The 20,387-nt window shown below is 33.9% G+C and overlaps 2 protein-coding genes across 2 annotated transcripts; one reads left to right on the top strand and one right to left on the bottom strand.

Annotated features, from left to right (window-relative positions):
• Positions 1 to 4,689: 4,689 nt before the first annotated feature.
• On the top strand, positions 4,690 to 8,728 carry LOC115971496 (probable xyloglucan glycosyltransferase 5). Its single transcript, XM_031091452.1, has 6 exons — positions 4,690 to 5,025; positions 5,164 to 5,912; positions 6,485 to 6,793; positions 6,887 to 7,177; positions 7,312 to 7,425; positions 7,554 to 8,728. Exons 2-6 carry the CDS (start codon positions 5,190 to 5,192, stop codon positions 8,196 to 8,198), a joined length of 2,082 nt encoding a protein of 693 aa, XP_030947312.1. The 5' UTR covers positions 4,690 to 5,025; positions 5,164 to 5,189; the 3' UTR covers positions 8,199 to 8,728.
• A 5,171-nt stretch (positions 8,729 to 13,899) lies between these two features.
• Positions 13,900 to 19,991, bottom strand: LOC115972567 (probable cyclic nucleotide-gated ion channel 14). Its single transcript, XM_031092892.1, has 7 exons — positions 19,328 to 19,991; positions 18,654 to 19,236; positions 17,905 to 18,117; positions 17,514 to 17,815; positions 16,685 to 16,796; positions 15,822 to 16,058; positions 13,900 to 14,925 (listed from the first exon to the last, which is right to left on the bottom strand). Exons 1-7 carry the CDS (start codon positions 19,372 to 19,374, stop codon positions 14,191 to 14,193), a joined length of 2,229 nt encoding a protein of 742 aa, XP_030948752.1. The 5' UTR covers positions 19,375 to 19,991; the 3' UTR covers positions 13,900 to 14,190.
• Between the last annotated feature and the right edge of the window lie 396 nt (positions 19,992 to 20,387).

Here is a 20,387-nt window from a genome sequence, read left to right as displayed (position 1 = left end):
TATAGTAATCTCATGCAATTATATACTTATTATCTATATTTAATAATTTATATTTCCTTTACTGTAATGAAATCCAAATTGTTTCAAAGGAGTATATATTAAAAGAATTAAAGTGGCGTCTATGTGATGCAAGTGTGTGTGAGAGCTGTGAAGAAAGAGAGAGATCAAACAAAGCCCATTTCTCCAGCTCAGGCAAATGGTTATAAAAAGATTTTTTAAGGTCATTGTGGATCGTTTGGACAGTCCAAAATCACATGCAGGGATGGCAGATCTGAAAATAATTGAGAAAAGCCATGCAAGGAAAACCGAAGCACGAGTGCACGACCAATATGATTTGTGACAGAGAGATTCAACGAGTCTATGTACGTATAGGGGTCTTATCCTAATACATTTTTAAACTTTATAATTTTAGATATGTTTTATAAACCTTAAACTTTCAAAAGATTCAATTAAATCTTAATAGTTTTAAAATATAATGATTTAAACCTCCTTTCACTATTCCTCTAACATTGTTTGAAGCACATGTGACAAAAAAAAAATTGTGCATTTTATTGAGCAGGTTTAAAAGATAATTATCTAAAACAATAAGGTTAATATAAAACTATTTGAGAACATGCAATTTAAATCAAACTTTTCATAAACTATATGAGGTTAACAATTTCACAATTTGTGATTATTTTAATTTTGTGATTCATGGGAAGTGTTCACTTAGGAGTTAGGACTTGTGTTTAGAGGGAATTAATTATTGTTTCACACTCCCTAATGCATACTTTGCACATACAATATACACACTTTTAGACAAAGACTGAAAGACCTACCAAAGTATTCATATTTTTTAACAAATGCTTACATTAAACACGTAATGTACACATGATTTATACAAAAAGCGTGTAAAAGAAGTGTGAACAATCAAAGTTTGAATTCAAATCTTTGGAAAGTCAAACTAATAGTAAACTATATATTAGAACTCTTATATTTATGCATGTCATATTATATTGTATGGAAAATTTTTAAGTATTCCTAGAGTAGAAATGTTACCCTATCCTCTTATATTCATGGTAGATCCCATCATGAATTTAATGAGTGGATCACACCATGAATGTGAAAAGAGAAAGTACCATTTTCTGTATTTTGGGAGTACTTAAGAATTATTCGTATTGTATTGCTGCAAAACAATTAGAATATATATATCTCAAATTGTTAAATTACTGATTGTACCAAAAGTTTAAGTTGTTAAAAAATTGTGAATTTAATCACTTAACCATAAGTTTAATACCCCTCTCACTTGTAGGCCTAAACTTCCCCTTAATAAGTGGGAGCCCAACAAGTGAGAATTTAACATTTTAAATGGGAGGTAGAGTAAAGTTAGGGATTGAATTCAGGATCTCCTACTTTGATACCATATTAAATTACCGATTATCCCAAAAGTTTAAGTTGTTAGAAAATGGTAAATTTAATCACTTATCCATAAGTCTAACATAGATATTTTTCTCATAACTCATAATCAATAATCAAGGTAGAAGTAGGTTGTTGTACTATATATTTTGACTTACCAAAGAGAAGTGTTGTCCAAGAGAAAAACAGAAAGAAAAAGAAAAAGTAACCTGTGTCAAATCTAAATTTAACTCCTTAGCTACTTAAGCCAGCAAAGCACAATGCCTTTAAAACGTAGTAAATTGTTCTGCAATTTGAAAGAATCATAACATTGACAAAAATCTAAATAATCCAACTACTTCAAACTTAAAATTGTCAGTCATCTTTATGGCCCCCTCCCCTAAAAAAGAAGAAGATAAATAGAGAAAGTCGCCAAGACCTAAACATTTATTTATTTCTAGGTAAGTAATAACATTAGGGAAAAATTTACGGATTTACTAAGAACATAAGTTTAGAAAATATTTTAAAAAAAAATTTATGAAGAAAGAAAAGAGTGAATGATTTTTTTGACTAACTTTTTATATTTCACATAAAAATAATATTAAAACTTTCTTTAAATAATTTAATAATAAATATCCTAAAGATATCAGTTAATTGGGCCCATAATATTATCTCCTTTAGGAAGGAAATGCCATTATCTATCTCCTTCAAAAAGTGCAAAATAAAGCATGGTATGGAAGAGACGAGATTCTTTGCTTTTGATTACAAGAAAATACCTAAATAATTAATAAGAGAATAGACAAAAGAGTTTGTGAGTCTCAAAATATGAGAAGCATTCTGGTAAGAAAAAGACCTTAGACATTTACTACTAAATATTAATTTTTGATAGTGGGACCAAATCATGAATAGGTATATTATAACTATACTACATTACTACAAGTTATTGCGGGGAGTAAAGAAAACAATCCATACTACTAAAGCCAACATGATTCTCTAGATCAACCACTAGGGGTGTCAAAGTTCAACCCAGCCCGCGAACACGACACGAACCCGACACGGGTTTTTTCGGGTTAGGGTTGTGCCTTAATGGGTTTGGGTCATAAACGGATCGACCCGAAAACGACACGATAAGAAACAGGTCATAAACGAGTCAACCCACGTAAGTCGCAATAGACACGTTTGACACGCCAATTTATTTGTGTCAACCCAAAATGACCCACTTAACACGACTCGTTTAACCCATATAACAAATAAATATTTATTTTATTTTAGATTTGTCAAATACCTTTTATATCCAACATATATTTTAAATTTAAAAAGAAAAGTGAGTAATTACAAAAATTTATAAGGGATATAATTGAAAATTGAAACTTTACAGACCCTAGAGCTATTAATACTTTTTTTTTTGGCATAGAACTTACACAAATAAAATTAGATGAGCTTGTGGAAGATGTTATGAATTTGGACATCAACAAAGAATCTATGGATAATAATCGTGGTCATAGTCAGGATTAGTTTACTGTTTGCTCAAATTATTTCAATATTGATACTTAGCATTTGACAAATTCCAAGAATATTATATTTTTGTTGAATTATGTTATTTTATTTTTGTGAAACTTTGTTATTTTAAATTTGAATTGAAGTGTATACACTTCTTTTGGGGTGTAAAGAACTTATTTCTAGATGAATGTTATATTTTTGTTGAACTATATTATTTTGAATGTGGGTTGAAGACTTGAAGTATATGCACTGCTTTTTGGGATGTAAAAAAAATTATTTCTAGATGGATGTTATATTTAATATTATGCAGGTTGAAATAGGTTGTGTTACATTTGTGTCAACCCAATACGACTCATTTATTAAGCATGTCAAATGAGTTGGGTTAGGTCAACCCGCTTTTTTGACAGGCCGGGTTAGGGTTAAAGGATCATGACACGATTATTAAATGGGTCGGGTTAAGATTGAGCCATTTAGTCAAATACCCCTACCTCAACACGACACGAACCCGACACGCTACCCGAATTGACACCCCTATCAACCACACCATAATCTTCTTTGCCTTATATATATTAATTTACTCCTACATTGTTTTCTACAATAATATTTATATTCTTTGCCGATCAAAAAAATATTTATCTTCTTTTTTAAATATATATATATATATATATATATATACTTCGTGTACTACTTTTCTTTTTATTGGGGCAAGCACATTTCTAAAAGCTTTTGTTCCTTAATCATCTAATGATGGTGTACTACTATATTTTAATGAAAAAAATAAATAATGAATTATGATATGAATTTCCTCCAAAGACCTGTATGACAATTTAATATGTATCCACTTTTTATCAATTTTTTTTTTATAAAATATATATTCACTTTTTATGGGCAAGACAGTCATGTCGCCACATTTGTTTTTGTCCAAAATATATTTGTTCCAAATTTATTGTTTTCATAATAAAATTATTATGCCTATTAGTATTACTGTATTAGGGTTGTCATTCACAAAGTCTGTACTCTCTGAAAGAAAACCGACATTTATACCCTTCACTGAGATACTTTTCTTCTACACAGAAAAGGGTTTAGTACAGGCCAGTATGGGCCTTTGATGTGGGCCCCTAATCCATATATATATATATATATATTTTATCTTAACTTTATTTTTTGTTTTAAATTTATTTATTTTGCTAAAGGTTTATTCTTTTTGATGAGAGCTAAAGGTTTATTCTTTTTGTAAACTAATGAAGTGATTTAATAGAATTATCCCCAGAGCCCTTAGCTCCTGACGATGTAAAAGCATAAAAGAATATTCTCAATCATACACAACTTACATGTATAACATGTCTCTCTAAAAATTTCCCACAAGTTAAATATTACTATTACTTTCCTTTTTGTTTTTACTTACCATTATTATTATTATTTTTACTATTACAGGAAAGCTGGCTTAAGGCAAATCTAAGCATAGCACCAAAAAAAGGTTCTTATTATGAGTTACCAACTTACCATGTCTAGCTCTGCTTTTTATTCCATGTTCTTTCATTCCAAGCGAGCTTGCTTACACTTGGAGTCAAGTCAACACACTCAAAACACCTGAAAAAAAAAAAAAAAAAAAAAACCCATATCTTGATTTTTCACAACATAATGAAAGTGTGTTTACTTATAGTCAACTCCTGTATACTCTCTCTACCAACGTGCTTGCTCAGCTTCAAGTAGCATATGTTCGTTTTACACTTTCTTTTTTAAAGAGAAATTTTTTTTTTTTTTTTTTAAGGAAAATAAACCTTAATGCCATTTTAAAGTACTAAAGTTAGATTCTATAAGCTGGAAATTATACACCAAAAATTAAGAGTAGTAAAAAATTTGGAGGGAGTTACTTGGGTGGCTGTGCTTTTGTTGTCTGGATTGCTTGACAAATACCCCACATGGTTTCGAAGGACTCTTACAGCTGCAGAAGATACCTTCCCTCATAATGTGGCTTTTCCCATGTTTAAGAGTGAGCGAGACTGGCTTTTGTGTTTGTGAGAGTACAATTACAATTACATAGAACTGAACAAAGCACTAACCTCCCAGGGCCCCTTCTCTTTCTTGGTTTTTTTCTTCTTTTTACTTTCTCACATTATGTGTGTGTGGAATTAATGCATGGTCTTTAAAGTGAGTTCCTTTTAGCCTTTCTTTGATATTCTTAGCTGTTTTCTCAAAATGGGTTTTGCTCATTTCTCAATTTTGAGATCTGGGTTCTGAAATTTTTTTTTCTTTGAAAGGTTCTTCATCTTTGTGTTACTTTTTCAGTTTGAGGTTCCAAATTCCAAACTTTAATGGCTCCAAGATTGGACTTTTCTAACTGGTGGGCAAAAGATACCCGCAAAGGAAACCCAGTGGTAGTCACAATGGAGAACCCAAATTTCTCAGTTGTGGAGATTGATGGTCCAGACTCTGCCTTCAGGCCTGTAGAGAAAAGTAGAGGCAAGAATGCAAAGCAAGTGACATGGGTTTTGCTTCTCAAGGCTAACCGTGCTGTCGGTTGTGTTGCTTGGCTAGCCACTGTGCTTTGGGCATTGCTTGGAGCTATCAAGAAGAGGCTGATCCATAGGCAAGGAGTAACCTTGGCAAGTGAGAAGTTGGGAAAGGGGAAATTGCTTTTTAGAGTGATTAGAGTGTTCCTAGTGACAGCCTTGGCAATGTTGGCCTTTGAGGTTGTTGCTTATTTGCAAGGCTGGCATTACTTCAACAATCCCAGTTTGCACATTCCCAAGACCTCTGATTTGGAAGGCGTGCTCCACATGGTCTATGTTGCTTGGTTGACATTCAGGGCTGATTACATTGCACCTCTAATTCAAGCACTCTCTAAATTCTGTGTTCTTCTATTCCTTATCCAATCAGCAGACCGTATGGTGCTTTGCCTAGGATGCTTGTGGATAAAATACAAGAAGATTAAGCCCAGGATTGTGGGGGATCCCTTCAAGTCTGATGATTTGGAAGGGTCAGGCTATGAATTTCCTATGGTTCTTGTTCAAATTCCAATGTGTAATGAGAAGGAGGTAAATAAAAAACTCAACTTTTTATCTCTCTCTTGCTTTCTTCTTACTTTTTTGTACAATATCTTTAGATTACTTAGCTTCTATCTAGTGGAAAATTCTGGATTTGGGAGTTTTTCTGCACTAGGCTCTAAGAGTTATATTGTTCTTCTTTTCTTTTCTTTTTTCTTTTCTTTTTTTGAAGAGGAGTTATGTTGTTTTGGGGAATGGAATAATGTGAAATTTAATAAATTGTTGAGGGGTTTGTAATAGTCCGGAGTATTTTGCATGGTTCAGGTATGATGAAAGTCAGAAAGTGTTAAAGATAAAAATAGAAATATGTGCCTTTGCCCAATAAAAAAAAAAAAATAAAACTATTGAGATATAATTCAGCAGTACTTAAAAAGGATTTGAGAATTGTGTCACGGTGCTCAGATCTGTTTTTTTAGTTAGTGGAATTGAGGAAGTTACCCTTATAGTTGATATGTCTGATGAGGACATCAAAAATTAGTTCAAATATGTATAAATAATTATTGGCTTTATTTTGGTAGATTTTTCTTGATGTTGATAACGTTTTTGATATTGACCTCAAGCAGGTTTATGAGCAGTCTATCTCTGCGGTATGCCAACTTGATTGGCCAAAGGACCGTATACTCATTCAAGTGCTTGACGATTCTGATGATGAGAGTATTCAATGGTTAATTAAGGCAGAGGTTACCAAATGGAGCCAAAGGGGCATCAACATAATCTATCGACATCGCTTGGTTAGAACCGGTTATAAAGCTGGGAATCTCAAGTCAGCGATGGGCTGTGATTATGTTAAGGGTTATGAGTTTGTTGCAATCTTTGATGCAGATTTCCAACCTAATCCTGATTTTCTTAAGCAAACTGTACCACATTTCAAGGTGGAAAAAGAATTATACACTTTTTAGTGAAATTCTTTGGTCAAAGTACTGCTCAGGAATTAATCTGTTTGTCTCTCTTACCTTGTATTGCAGGACAATCCTGAACTAGGTTTGGTTCAGGCTAGATGGTCTTTCGTGAACAAGGATGAGAACTTGTTGACTCGTCTCCAAAACATTAATTTGTGTTTCCACTTTGAGGTGGAACAGCAGGTTAATGGGGTGTTCCTTAATTTCTTTGGTTTCAATGGAACTGCTGGTGTTTGGAGAATTAAAGCCCTGGAGGAATCTGGAGGCTGGCTTGAAAGGACCACTGTTGAGGATATGGACATAGCTGTCCGAGCTCATCTCAATGGTTGGAAGTTTATCTTCCTGAATGATGTAAAGGTAATGTAACATATGAATACAGATGTAAGTGAAGAAGCACATGAATTGGACCTAATTTTTTTAAGCCTTTCCTTATAACCTGAAAATTTGTAGAACTGTTTCACTTTCAAGCCTTAATGTATGTACATTTTCAGGTCCTTTGTGAAGTTCCTGAGTCATATGAAGCTTACAGGAAGCAGCAACATCGCTGGCATTCTGGTCCAATGCAACTTTTTAGATTGTGTCTTCCAGCAATTATAACTTCTAAGGTACCTCAGATAGTCAACCTTGATCATTCCCACATACTGATTACTTATAACTGTAGTATACGGTCTTCATTTGCAACTATTGATTACTTAAATAAGAACTAAAAAGGCTTAACTCTTTGATATTGCAGATATCAGTATGTAAGAAAGCCAACATGATACTGCTATTCTTTCTTTTGAGGAAACTTATCCTTCCCTTTTATTCCTTCACATTGTTCTGCATAATTCTTCCTCTAACCATGTTTGTCCCAGAGGCTGAGCTTCCTGTGTGGGTTATTTGTTATGTGCCTGTTTTTATGTCCTTCCTCAACATTCTTCCAGCCCCAAAATCCTTCCCCTTCATTGTTCCTTATCTCCTATTTGAGAATACCATGTCTGTTACAAAATTCAATGCAATGATATCTGGATTGTTCCAGTTGGGTAGCTCTTATGAGTGGGTTGTCACCAAGAAAGCTGGCAGGTCATCAGAATCTGATTTACTGGCTGTTGCTGAAAAGGATTCAAAAACAATGAACCAACCACAGATCTACAGAGGAGCTTCTGAGAGTGACCTTTCTGAACTGAACCAAATTAAGGAACAGAAAGAAGCAGCTCAAGTTCCCGTTAAGAAAGTTAACAAGATATATAGGAAGGAGCTTGCGCTGGCATTCCTTTTGCTCACGGCTTCTGTCAGGAGCCTGTTATCTGCACAAGGAGTCCACTTCTACTTCCTGCTTTTCCAAGGGGTGACATTCCTTCTTGTGGGTCTTGATCTAATTGGAGAGCAGATGAGCTAATAATGAAGGGAAGCAATACAAAGGAGTAGAAAGACAAACCACCCTTCTGCTTAGATTCAGTCTGTGTGCATTTTAGCAGCAATGATGATCTGTGTGGGCAGTGCAAGCGAGGAAATCGGATCCTTTTTGCATGGGAAGATTGCAGTGAAGGGCTAGCCCTCCAATTCAATAAAAATAAATTTCTTGCATTCCTTATTTGATTTTAAGTGTCCCATAGGATTAATTCTGTGTTTACCTATCATCCTCCACACCATATTTACAATTTTTATTTTTAGTCATTTATTTCCCACATAGGGCATTGGTCATTGTAATCTTCGATAGGGATTGAATTATCTTTTGTTATAGGTAGGAATAGAATACTCTATTTTCTTTAGTATATTACAGTTGACATCAACTCTTGCTTGTGTGTAATCTGGCATCTCCTATTCAAGCCATACTGTGTATTTATATATTGTAGAATGCAAAGAGTAGAGTCTAAGAATGGGATTGCATAATGCTTTCTGGTTTATAGATTCTTTCTTTTTTAGTGAGTGGGACATGTAAGACATCTTTCTGTACATTTTTTTTTCTGGCTACTTCAAATAACAAACAATTATTCTACCTACCTCTCTCTCAAACATACATGAATGATGATACATGCACTACACACACATGTAGCTGAAACTCACCTCCCTTTTTTGCCATTCTATTACTATTTTGTTTCTTCTGCAGTGCACGTGTGCAAGTTTTGAGTTGAAATCTAGATGAATAGAAAGTGTCGGCAGGAGAAATGGGTGAAACCAAGCTTAGCTTTATATACTATAGGGGTGGCCGGCTGAGGATTTAGGTTCATAAACACACTTTATACTTTTGAATTATAGGGTTGGTTATACATACATAATTGAGAGGACCAATATCTTTTGTAGGGCAAAAGCTGATTCTGGCTTTTGTAGATATGGTGGTTTCTGGTTAGCAATAGGGCCAAGTACAAATTAACCCCATGTCCTTGACCATCCATCTATGGTCCACTCCATTAAAGGTTTGTCATGGACTGCCAATTAACAAAATCTTTGATTTGACAAGCCAATTGTTATGCCCCTAGTATCTCATTTTATTCACTTTGGAATATACCTAAAGCAGCTAAGCTGGCAAGTCGGTTAGGGAAGCTGGCAAGTCGGTTAGGGTAGGGTGACATTAATGCTAGGGGTATAAACTTTTTTGACAAAGGTGGTGTTGTAATAAATTGGAATTGAAATAACATCCGTTGACCATTAATATTGGTGATGCTCAAAAGTTATATTACTATTTTTAGAACCATCAAATACAAATTTATGATTATATTAGTGGAACCAAAATCAAATAATTTGGTTCTACAACCAAAAGTGACTATGCACGGTAGCTCATAGGTAAAAAAAAAGTATTATTAAATTGTATGTTTATACTACTTTATATTAAATATCTTATTTTATTTATGTGTTCACACTGTTTTGTAGTGAATATACTATTTTATTATAGTGAATGTATTATTTTATTGTGTTGAAAACTAAAATAAAACCACTGATATTGGGTGTTTTGTAAAGTGAGAAATTAAGATAGATAAAATAACTTTTTTTAGAGTCATATTGCTAAATTTATGGCTCCACCAATGTGGATGCTCTTATAAGTATATTATTTACATTATTTTTATTATTAACAACAATTACAACATATCACATGAACTATTGTAAAAAAAGATTATAAAAAATTTTGTTCACCTATAAGGTGATTTATTATTGCTGTAGTTGTGATTCAGTTTGACGGTCTTTGTTTATGGTATAGAGTCCTAACGGCTACATTATTATTATATGATGAAGTATGTTTACAAAGAACCCTAGTAGGGTATATATAGGAGTTACAATGTCTAAGATTAGCCCTAGACTGGCTTTACACTAGGGTGAACCTCTTGGGTCATTACACAACAACTACAATAATATTATCTCTAACATATTTCAAGTAGCACCTCTTGATATTTTTAAAAAAGGTGACTGTTCAAATTCTCCTATTCTCATTATAACTATTGAAATATATACATGTTATTTGTAACATGTTGCATACAATCTCTTCTTCTCACAACTGACTCTTCGTAACCTACTCTTAAAATGGATGGTCGAAATTAAATTTTTTTTTTTAAAAAAAATTTATTTTTTATAATCTGGTCGAAATTAAAGTTACCTTATAGTTGTACATATCCTTACATGTAAAAGAGTATGTAAGAAAATTTTCAATGATTTGACATATCCAGGGTCATTTTGTAATGCACTTGTTTTTTTGTTGGTAATTCACCCTTCAAACAATCATTTGTTATAATAGCATGTCTTTCATGGCATGCATGATGTTTAGGTTGGCTATATGTATTTTCAAGACATGATGTAAAAAACTAAAAAACTTTAAGAGGTATACAACATTTTACTTCTACCCACAAAAAAAAGAAAAAAAAGAAAAAAGAAAAAAGAAAAAAAAAAAAAGGCATTTACGTTATAAAAATGGACAATGAAATTGTGATAGAATCATAGAAGAGAGATTAGGTTTTTAACTTTCTATTTTCGTAAAAGGGATCATTTAATTTTCTTTTTGCATTTATTTTATATATTTTAAGTGAAGAGAAATATTCGAAATATGGATGTTTCTATTAAAAACATGACAATACTATTAAGTTAATAAGTTTCTTGATCACTAAATTTAAATAAAAAAAATGAAAGGATTATTATTATCGTAGGGACAAAGACTCAAAATCATGTAGTGGGCTTTGGGCTTCACCCGGGACAATTGGCGAATCCGAGGAGAGCCAAATGGTCACAAAAGGGACTCAAGGTTAAAGTCCCATAAACAGGAAATGCATGAGAGATGATCTGAGGAGGAATACCTCTTCGGATGTGATCGATGTAGCTTAAATGCGTAACTCTAGAAATTAGAGGGCCCCTCCGAAAGGCCCTGGTGATGGGAGTGCGCCATATAAACATACGGGGAAGAAGGAAACGCAAAATATTTAAAGAAAAGCTGCTACCACCGCATTAAATGCAATGCAGCTACTTTTCTGGCCACATTTATGTGGAGATGACCTCTAAACAGTGTTGCCTTGGCTACCACAACTCACAGAAAGTTGAAGGGAGGAGTTTGATAGGACAGGCACTCAAGTGAGAATTTGGATGATCAACAAGTGTAGGATCAAGATGGCTCTAAGAAGGTTATATAATGTGAGAAATCCCCATGGGGGAAGGGGAGAGAAAAGAGAGAGAGAACACTGTAGCAATCTAAACTGTCTTAGTATCCAACGGTGATCAATATACTATAATTTAGCCTCCTTGGACTGAAAGTCCATTGACATCAACATCTTTTATTTGTGCTTAATCATCGTTTAACTCAATACTAGCCGTTGTCCAATTCACTAGAACTTAGTTCTTTGACCCATTCTCTACAAATTCATTGTTTTGGGCATATTGGACCAAGACTCCATACATTTTGGGCTTGGGCCTCAAATCGTGACCCTACAATTATTATTATTATTAATTTTTTTTTTATGAAAATGAAAACCATTCAAAAAATTTGATGGGTGCCATCTTATCTTATGATTCTTATCTATGAAATTCGCGTTTTGGGTCTAAAAATCCTAAGATTTGCAACATTAAATAATTATTTCCACACACATAATAATCAAAACCGTATCCTCTTTCTTATCATAAATAAAATTTATTTTTTATTTTCTTAATTTTTTTTTTAGTTTGACAATAATTTAGTGTTAAATGTCGCTTTTATCATGTACGTTATTGGGATAGTTACATGTTTTTCACCACATAACTTATAATGGTTTTTATTATTATCAATTTTCTTGTAAGTTATGTGTATTTGTTTTTATTACTTTACATTCTTTTATTTATTGACTCATGCATCATATGAGCGGGTGGACATATACTCCTAATTTAATTCTCTCATTTTCCTCTACTTAGTATCCGTTTGGATATGGATGAAAACTCACGTGTCTGCGTTTTTGCCTTTTTTTTTTTTTTTTTTTTTACCAGTGCCTCTTGCACTGTTCATGGGACATGAATATGAACAGTGCATTAAGGCAAATGTACAGTGTTTAGGGGAGTGAACAGTAACTCAAAAATTATTTTTTTATTTTTTTCAGCAATAAGTTTTTAGTTTTCAGCAAAATAAACAGTATCAAAACATACCCTTAGTGTGTGTTTGGGACAAGCTGAAAATTTCAACTTATTAGCAATTTCAGCTTATTTTTGCTACTATTCATGGGTCCTATTGTACTATTCAGCTAACTTTTTACTTTTATTTACAGTATTTTTCAGCTAAATAAGCTGTTCCAAACGGACACTTAATATTTTAATATAAATTAATTAATACATACAATCATAATTTTATAATTGTGTTGATAAAGTAAGGGTTTAGTGCTGCTTAATTATATTTGGGAATCACCTCCAACTAGTTTGGATGCTTTCTCAAAAAAAAAAAAAAAAAAAAAAACTAGTTTGGATGGATAGATCATTTTTAGCTTAATTTTGGTTGTATTATTTGTCTATTTAGCTTAAACGTATGATTTATTTATTTATTTATGTATTAATGATTATTGATATTATTTTCGCTTCGGTGTTTAAAGCAAAGAAATTTAATTTTAATATCTACATGGACTGTAATCTTGTTAAAGTGGTGATTTCTATACGATGATTAAGGGATGTGAGGAGCTATTATTTTCTTACCAGCGTACAAGCTAACCCGAATCAAGCCCAAAATATGTAATTACAAGATGGGATCACCCCCAAATATTGGGTTGGACTTGGTCTCGAGAATAAAATGCTTGGGTTGGGCCTGGGTCGGACTCTAACCTGCTCCGGCCCATCTTAGTTAAGGTCTTATTCATTTCAATTTAAATTGCAATAATTGTTTATTCATTTTTAATTAATATCTTGAATGCCTTCCTGCCCTAACAAAATTGGAATCATTTACTGGTGGATAAAATAATCAGAAGTTCAGAACTAGAGTAATTAACAAAAAATGTAGACTTTCAGTTGACCTCATAGTTTTTTTTTTTTTTTTTTTTAAAATTTTAATTTAGATAATTTGATAATTACATTAATAAGGGAAATGGTGATTGTAACTTTGATTCTTTTAATTTAAGAGAGCAGACTATGCCACTGAGTTATAAGAGTGTTGACTAAATCATTGAGAATTTAATTCAATGCTTCACTTGTAAGCTCGCTTTTTTTTTTTTTTTTTTCTTTTTTTTAAGAATCAATAAAATAATAATCCCTGAATGAATAAAGCCTATTCCTCAACCTGAGAGAGAGAGAGAGAGAGAGAGAGAGAGAGAGAGAGAGAGTTTTGGAGAAGGCAAACATAAGATAACAAAGAAACTCAGTCTTGTTAAGTCTAGGAGAGAAGATGGAGTCAGGAGGAAAACTACTTGAAAACTTTTTTGTATTCAAGATAAACCAATTTATACTGAACCCTGTTGTCAAACAGTCCTTGTTCTATAGTTTGTGCAACAATGGTGATGGTTTTTCTCTTTTGAGCAATAAAAAATTTGTGTTGTCACTGTCAACTGGAATGTGCAAGTCATTTTCTTTGTAGTTCACAGTTGGGCTTATATGTTAGGAGTTTCAGTGTCCAAGATTGTAGAAATGCAAAGATTAGAAATGAACAACTCAATAAGTTGCAAGTTTTATGGCACACATTGAATCCTTCAGCTGTAAAATATGCTTAAACTATGGTAAGATATACTTTTAACAAGACATGCTAAATATAAGTACATGCTAAAGTATATATCATACATGTTTGATACAGCTTTTGGAAGGGCAATACCAATTTAGTATACAGTTTATGCAATCACACCTGAGTGTTAAACCTATCCTACCATATGAAGAATTTAATTTCCTTTTGATGATTTTTTGAAGCTTTGTTATCTTCTTCACCCTTGGCAATGATAACCATTGGCCCTCATATAATTTAATTTAACACAATTGAACTAGTCATCCTCTGGTTCCATTGAGAAGTCTGGCTCTTCAGGCTTTTGCAACTTAGGCAATCCAACATCCTTGATTTTCTGAGCTCCTCTCCTTGTGTTTGCAGCAAACCTTGAAGCCAATATTGTGACACCTAGGTTCTGCTTTGCTTGCAAACTAGTTGAAGATGATGTAGAATGCTCTTCCTTACCTTGTTCTGTTTCATTAGCTACTTGCTCATCAAGACTATATGAGAATGACTCTTTCATGCTAAGGCTCTTTGCAGTCATCCTCTTCTTGTGTCGACGCCAAGCAACCTGAATGAAGCAGGCAGCCCATGTCCTCCAGTGGTGAGAATAAAATCGGAAAGTATGCTGTAACTTCTTACTATGGAGACGTCTAAACTGATTGGCAACAAATTTGAGATCTTCTGCTCGCAGTGCAAAGGCTTCCACTTCAACAATGGCTCTAACTGTTCTTGTAGAAGAAGGCAAGTTGACAGTAGATTTTGGAAGCAACGCCCATGCAAGCAGCTCTTCCCCACAAAAATCACCTTGTCTCAAAGTAATTGAGTTGAAGAAACCTGTCCGGCCTCCATTTGTAGTGGAGCTCTCTAGCCTCCCTCGGATTATAAAAAGCATCTCTGTCACAGGGTCACCTTCACGAACAATGCAGGTGCCCTGAGTACTTAAGGATGACACCAACCGCTCACAAATAGCATCAAGTAGTTGATCATCCATCTGTGAGAAAAAGGGTACCTGCAATTGGAAAAACAGACAAGCTCAACTACACTATTGATGTAAGAAAAAAAAAAAAAAAGAAGATTACTGCTTCAATTTGTTGGATGGTTTTCAATGTTGGGAATAATAAGAATTTCTCTTTAAATCTGAATGAACTGGAAGTGGAAGAGTTTCTCTTTGAATTTCTCAAAGCATTGATAGGGTTTATAGGAATCAGGAACCAACATTGAACTGTTCAATCCAGTACCTACTTCGTAAGGAAAATAGAATTCTTAGTTTGTATTCTATAAAAGCTGATTTACATGGTGTATCTACAAGAGTACTACCAAAATACCGGGTTCTGTTCAAACGCAATGCACACTCGGGCACATTAATTATAGCAGCTTCTAGTATTCCCTCCTGAAGAAGTGGCCTTAATTAACAAATGGGATAGGCAATGAAGTTATAAGCTACATGATACCAGTGTTTACATTTATATCTACCAGCAGGATCATAAGGTTTGGGCATTGGCACAAAATTTTTACTAAGAAATAATCCTCACACAGTCACACCCAACACGCAAATGCTTGATTTTGGAGGGGAAAGATACACCAATAATTCAAGAGAATTATCAACATATCCAGCAGGAAAGAAGGTATGCATAACTAGACCAACTACTCATTTCTTTACTGCAGAGAATTGTAGAAAAGTCCACAGTATAAGGTAGTTTGTATTGCTTGTTTTGAATAATCAATCTTCTTAAAGATCTCAAAGTACACCCATCCATAGGATAAGAGCACATAATTAGTCGCAGCTACTGGGTTTAACAGCATAAATATGTGACATACATTATCAGAGGATGGAATCTGCCTTGACAAATCATGGACTGCTTGCAGATTTTAGCGTAAGTAAAATAATCTAGTACAAGGACTTACACGTAGAACAAGGTCCAAGCATAGGTGGCGTTGGATATCTCGACGGAGATCTGGAGGTAAGGCACATAAGATTGACTCTTCATCAACTCCTCGAGTTGCAAGCCACTTGTACTGCACAAATCGCCTGACACGTTCTTGCAGATCCTGAGGAAGTTGGCGATGTCTCATCCACTCCTCAGTGTCTCGTCGCTTGAGCCTCCACTCCTCAAGCCTCACAGTGATAGATTGCAGATAGGTCTACAACAAATTGAAATTCTGGAAAATGAGCTATAAAATATACTTTTCTCAGTGCTTGAGAAATAACATCTAAAGGGATTGATGTGAATCTATTGCAACACAAGAGACCTAAAACTAACTATAATTATAATAAGTGAGATGTTCAAGACTAGTAAGCAAATGGAATTCCAAGTTCCAAAACCATCACCCTAATGAATTCCAACATACCTCTATGAATATCCAGGACATCTCCAAGAATTACTTTGCACAGAAGTGCTGAAAAAAGTTTACACTACAGTGTACTTGTCAAGGACCATAAAAGAGCCTATCAAGTATAGAGATTATAAAGATATCTTTCCTTCTACATAATATCAAAGATAGCAAATGATTGGCTTTCTACTCTTCGGCTACTGATGAATGCAGAAGACATAAGAAAGCAAAGGTTCTCAGAATTTAGGAGTCAATCAGAATGAAAATTGAGGCCTTGGAAGAATAAAAATCTTATTCTTAAAGGTCCAATGAATCATTTACAAATATCAACCCAATAGAAAAAGAGAAATTAATTTTGTTATGGAAAATAATTGAATTTTGATTATGAACATAATGGTTACAGAGGATAATTGCAGTAAATAACAGTGTAAGAATACCTGCATATTTCCAATCAAATGGGCAAACAACACCAGTCCCATTATTGCAATGAGTATGGCAAAAGAAGTTTCCCCTATAAATGTGCTTGTCGATAAATTCTGGCCATAAGAACTGAAAATTATAGGAAGCAAAAGAGAGACATCAAAATTCTGAATGAACAAGCCATTTAAGGCACCTGTTTCTGTAAGCCACTCGAATAAAGTAGCGATTTTTTTTTTTTCACTAAATAAGCATTATAAGCTGGTTGTAAGTATTAGTTTATATCATTAAGTACCATACTATGCTGCCAATGCAGACTTTTTAAGTAATAGACAATCTAAAGCACAGATGAGATCCAGAAACAAAGCAAAAACCTACTATTTGTTCAAGATACTTCACATTTTTAGCAAAAAGTCCACTAGTCGTTCAAAAAATCCATGAGTTAGAAGATTTGATACAGCAGTTTTTCAGTTTGCCTGAGACTTGTGACAATGAGGTAAAGTATTAGTTTTAACATGTCATTTATTTTTCTCTATGCATTGGCTGGCGACTCTTCCCCGTTGGTATCAGGTGGCAACTCAATAAAAAAAGAGAAAAAGAAGAAGAAGAAGAAGAAGGAGAAGAAACATGCAATTAAAAGAGGGAGGAAAAAATGAAGTTGAAATTTCACGAATAGTATATATAATAAGATCAAATTGATTAGGCCCTCCTCTTAAGTATAAGGAGTTATAAATATCAACTTCAACTGTCAACACAGATGATTACAGAGACACTCATGTATCATAACATCCTTTAAATTGGAAATAAAAGTGGTGAATATGATTAGAATAGTATGTTCTTGAATTATACCTCAAGTTCTGTAAGCCCCACCACAGACAATAGAAATACTTCTCAACAAACACTGAGGAGACAACATTATTTGTCATGGCATTTGCAAATAGGCCATAATTGAAACTGGTAGAATTATTTGGATTGCAGTTATTAAACACAGCAGTGCTGTTTTCCCATTTGATGCGATCATTGTCATCCAAAGTATCACATGACAAGTAACGAGGGACACATTTTATAGGGCTATCTTCCATTCTGCGTTCAGATTTCCAGCAAGTTGCATACCGTTCAATGGACAGCAAATACCATGATGCCCCTAAGACCTACAAGAACAGAAGTCAAATCTTTGCAGAATACTTGAGAAGATATAGGATGTTGGGTTATCAAATATAAGCAGGGAAAAGTTACATACATGACTAGCTAACATGTAGAGTAGGAGATTATATGCAGCCCCAGCCCAAGCAGTTTTTGTGACGACACCAGTGGCTTTGATAATCTGAGAACTTAATGGGAAAATGAGATATAGTCTGGGAATATATTGGAGCAGAACAATCAGTACAAGGGTATTGTCAGTACTATGAGCTTGTGAGGATTTAATTGCCGGTAGAATGAACCATATCACAATCTGCAAAGCAAAAAGAAAGTTTCCAAGAATTAAGAATATACATGATTTCACATGGTTATTGTGTAAACTATAGTCCATTATAGGATTGCCATAGCAATCCAATTTATAATTTTTTTCGCAATGCATCTAACATATTCTACAGCAAACCTGAGCAGCGAACAAAATCGCTAGCAACAACCCCCCCCCTTTTTTCTTTCCTATCCAAAAGTTCTTTTATCCTAAAATAGGCTCCAATCAATTGTTGAGAAATAGTAGGAAAAGAAGAAAATTTGGAATGTTAAAAAGCCACTTCAATCCAAATTAGTTACATAATGTTTGAAATTTTGCATTCTGTTAGTAGAATCACTTGGCAATTACATAAAGAGATAAACATAATTTTCTTTTACAATCTGCTTAACTATAATTCAGTAACCAAATTCTAAATAAACCTCAATAAACGATAGATTTGTTTTGGTTTTTCTTTTTCCCTGTTTTGAACCCCTACAAAACCATAGAATCAGTTGCACATGAATCACAGTGAAACCAAATTGCAGTACCTGGGGAAGAGGCAGTGCAGCTATGAGATCTACCAAGAAATCCGATCTTAAATACCGCCTCAAAATCATCTTTGGATCCATGACAAGCTCACCCCTCCCAAACACTCTTGAACTTGGTGATACAAAAGCTGTCCGGGACTTTATGACTATATGTAACATGTAAAATATATCAGCAATTGTCCTAAAACACGTTATCACAATCCCCAGTCTCAAATCAGTTGTCATACACAAAGTACTGGCATTGTTCACTACCATTGGAACGTAGAAAAAAAGTGGATCAACAAAGAGTGCTACCAAACAAAAAAAGAGGAAAATCCTGTTCCATTGCAGGACAACGTCACTTCCAGGATCAAGAATTCGCCTATGCCATTGCTTATGATTCTCTGGGGAAACCTTAAGCTTTCCAAACGTGGAAGTTGTATTAATACTTTGGTTTTTAAAATCGCGAACACCAACACCACCACCTTCTGGTTTTAACAAAGCTGCAGAGACATTGTACACTGGCAAAGGCTTTTCTAACTGTTTCTGGGTGTCATTTTTTTCCCATGGAGATCGTAGATTTTGTTTTTCATCGTTGTAAAACCTGTGGAATTGAAAACCCATTAAGCAAATTACATTAAGAATGAAATGGGAATAAGAGAAACAGTCAAACAGAGGACATAGCAGAGAATTACCTCACTTTCTTTAGCTCCATGCTTGTATTTTGTTCGGTCACATACATGAACTAAAATACAATGAAGAGAAAAAAAACAAGGAGTGCATGAGTTCTACCAAAACAACATTTTTCTAAGTATCCCATTTTTTTCCTGGAACAAACTTTATGATGCTTCTCAATTCTCTTTCTATTATAAAAATATGGATCTTGATTAAAACTTCCAAGAAAAAGGCTCAACTGCACCCAAAATTTGAAAACTTTTGTATTGTACAAACTAAATTTAGAGTAGAATTTCAGACAGATAGAGAGAGAGAGAGAGAGAGAGAAGAGAAAAGAAGAGGAAGAGGCCTGATTGAAGGCTCAAACTTAGGTGAAACACTCTATGTATGGGTTTAAAATTTTAATGTCGTTGACTTTCGTTGAAGCCCAAGAAGAAAACCAACAGTAATAGCTAGGAAACACAGCTCAAATAGATTTTAGTCTTTTTTTTTCTTTCTTGATAGCTCAGATAGTTTTAGTCACCGTTTTTTTTTAGGTATATTCAATTAAAAAACGCATTGGACTAAGAGAGAGAGAGACGTGCGCGCCATGAATTTTTATGAAAGACTGGCAGTGTCCCTAGTGAAAGAGAAGAAGAAAAGGAACAGAAACCCATGTAATAAGAGACATTTTTTTATGGCAGATTTTTCTCTTTGATTTAGGATTTCATATTAGAAATTTAGAATCTCTTTCATAAAATATATTTCTTTTTTCGTTTTGGAGATTGGTTAAGGAGGCAAGCAAGATCTCATTTTGGCGCAGACTCCGGGTCAAACTTATGTAGGATCCACACCACAGCTGAGCAGACATGGTTCACAGCTTATAGTAGATCCAGAAATAAATTTAGGCTCACTGTCATGTCCAAAACAGTATGTTGCAACAATTTTGAGTATATATGATTCGTGTGTCAATGTTTTTCGACAAATTGACTTGCTACTTGCTAGATAATTGCTTCTTTTTTATTTTTATTTTTTGGTCACAAGCTTAGTCCCCTTGATTGGTTTATCTCTAATCTTTTCTTTTTTTTATAGGTAAGATGA

The sequence above is a fragment of the Quercus lobata genome, chromosome 12 (genome assembly GCF_001633185.2).
Source record: "Quercus lobata isolate SW786 chromosome 12, ValleyOak3.0 Primary Assembly, whole genome shotgun sequence".
Lineage (NCBI taxonomy): Eukaryota > Viridiplantae > Streptophyta > Magnoliopsida > Fagales > Fagaceae > Quercus > Quercus lobata.
This window is presented reverse-complemented; position numbering and strand designations above follow the sequence as displayed.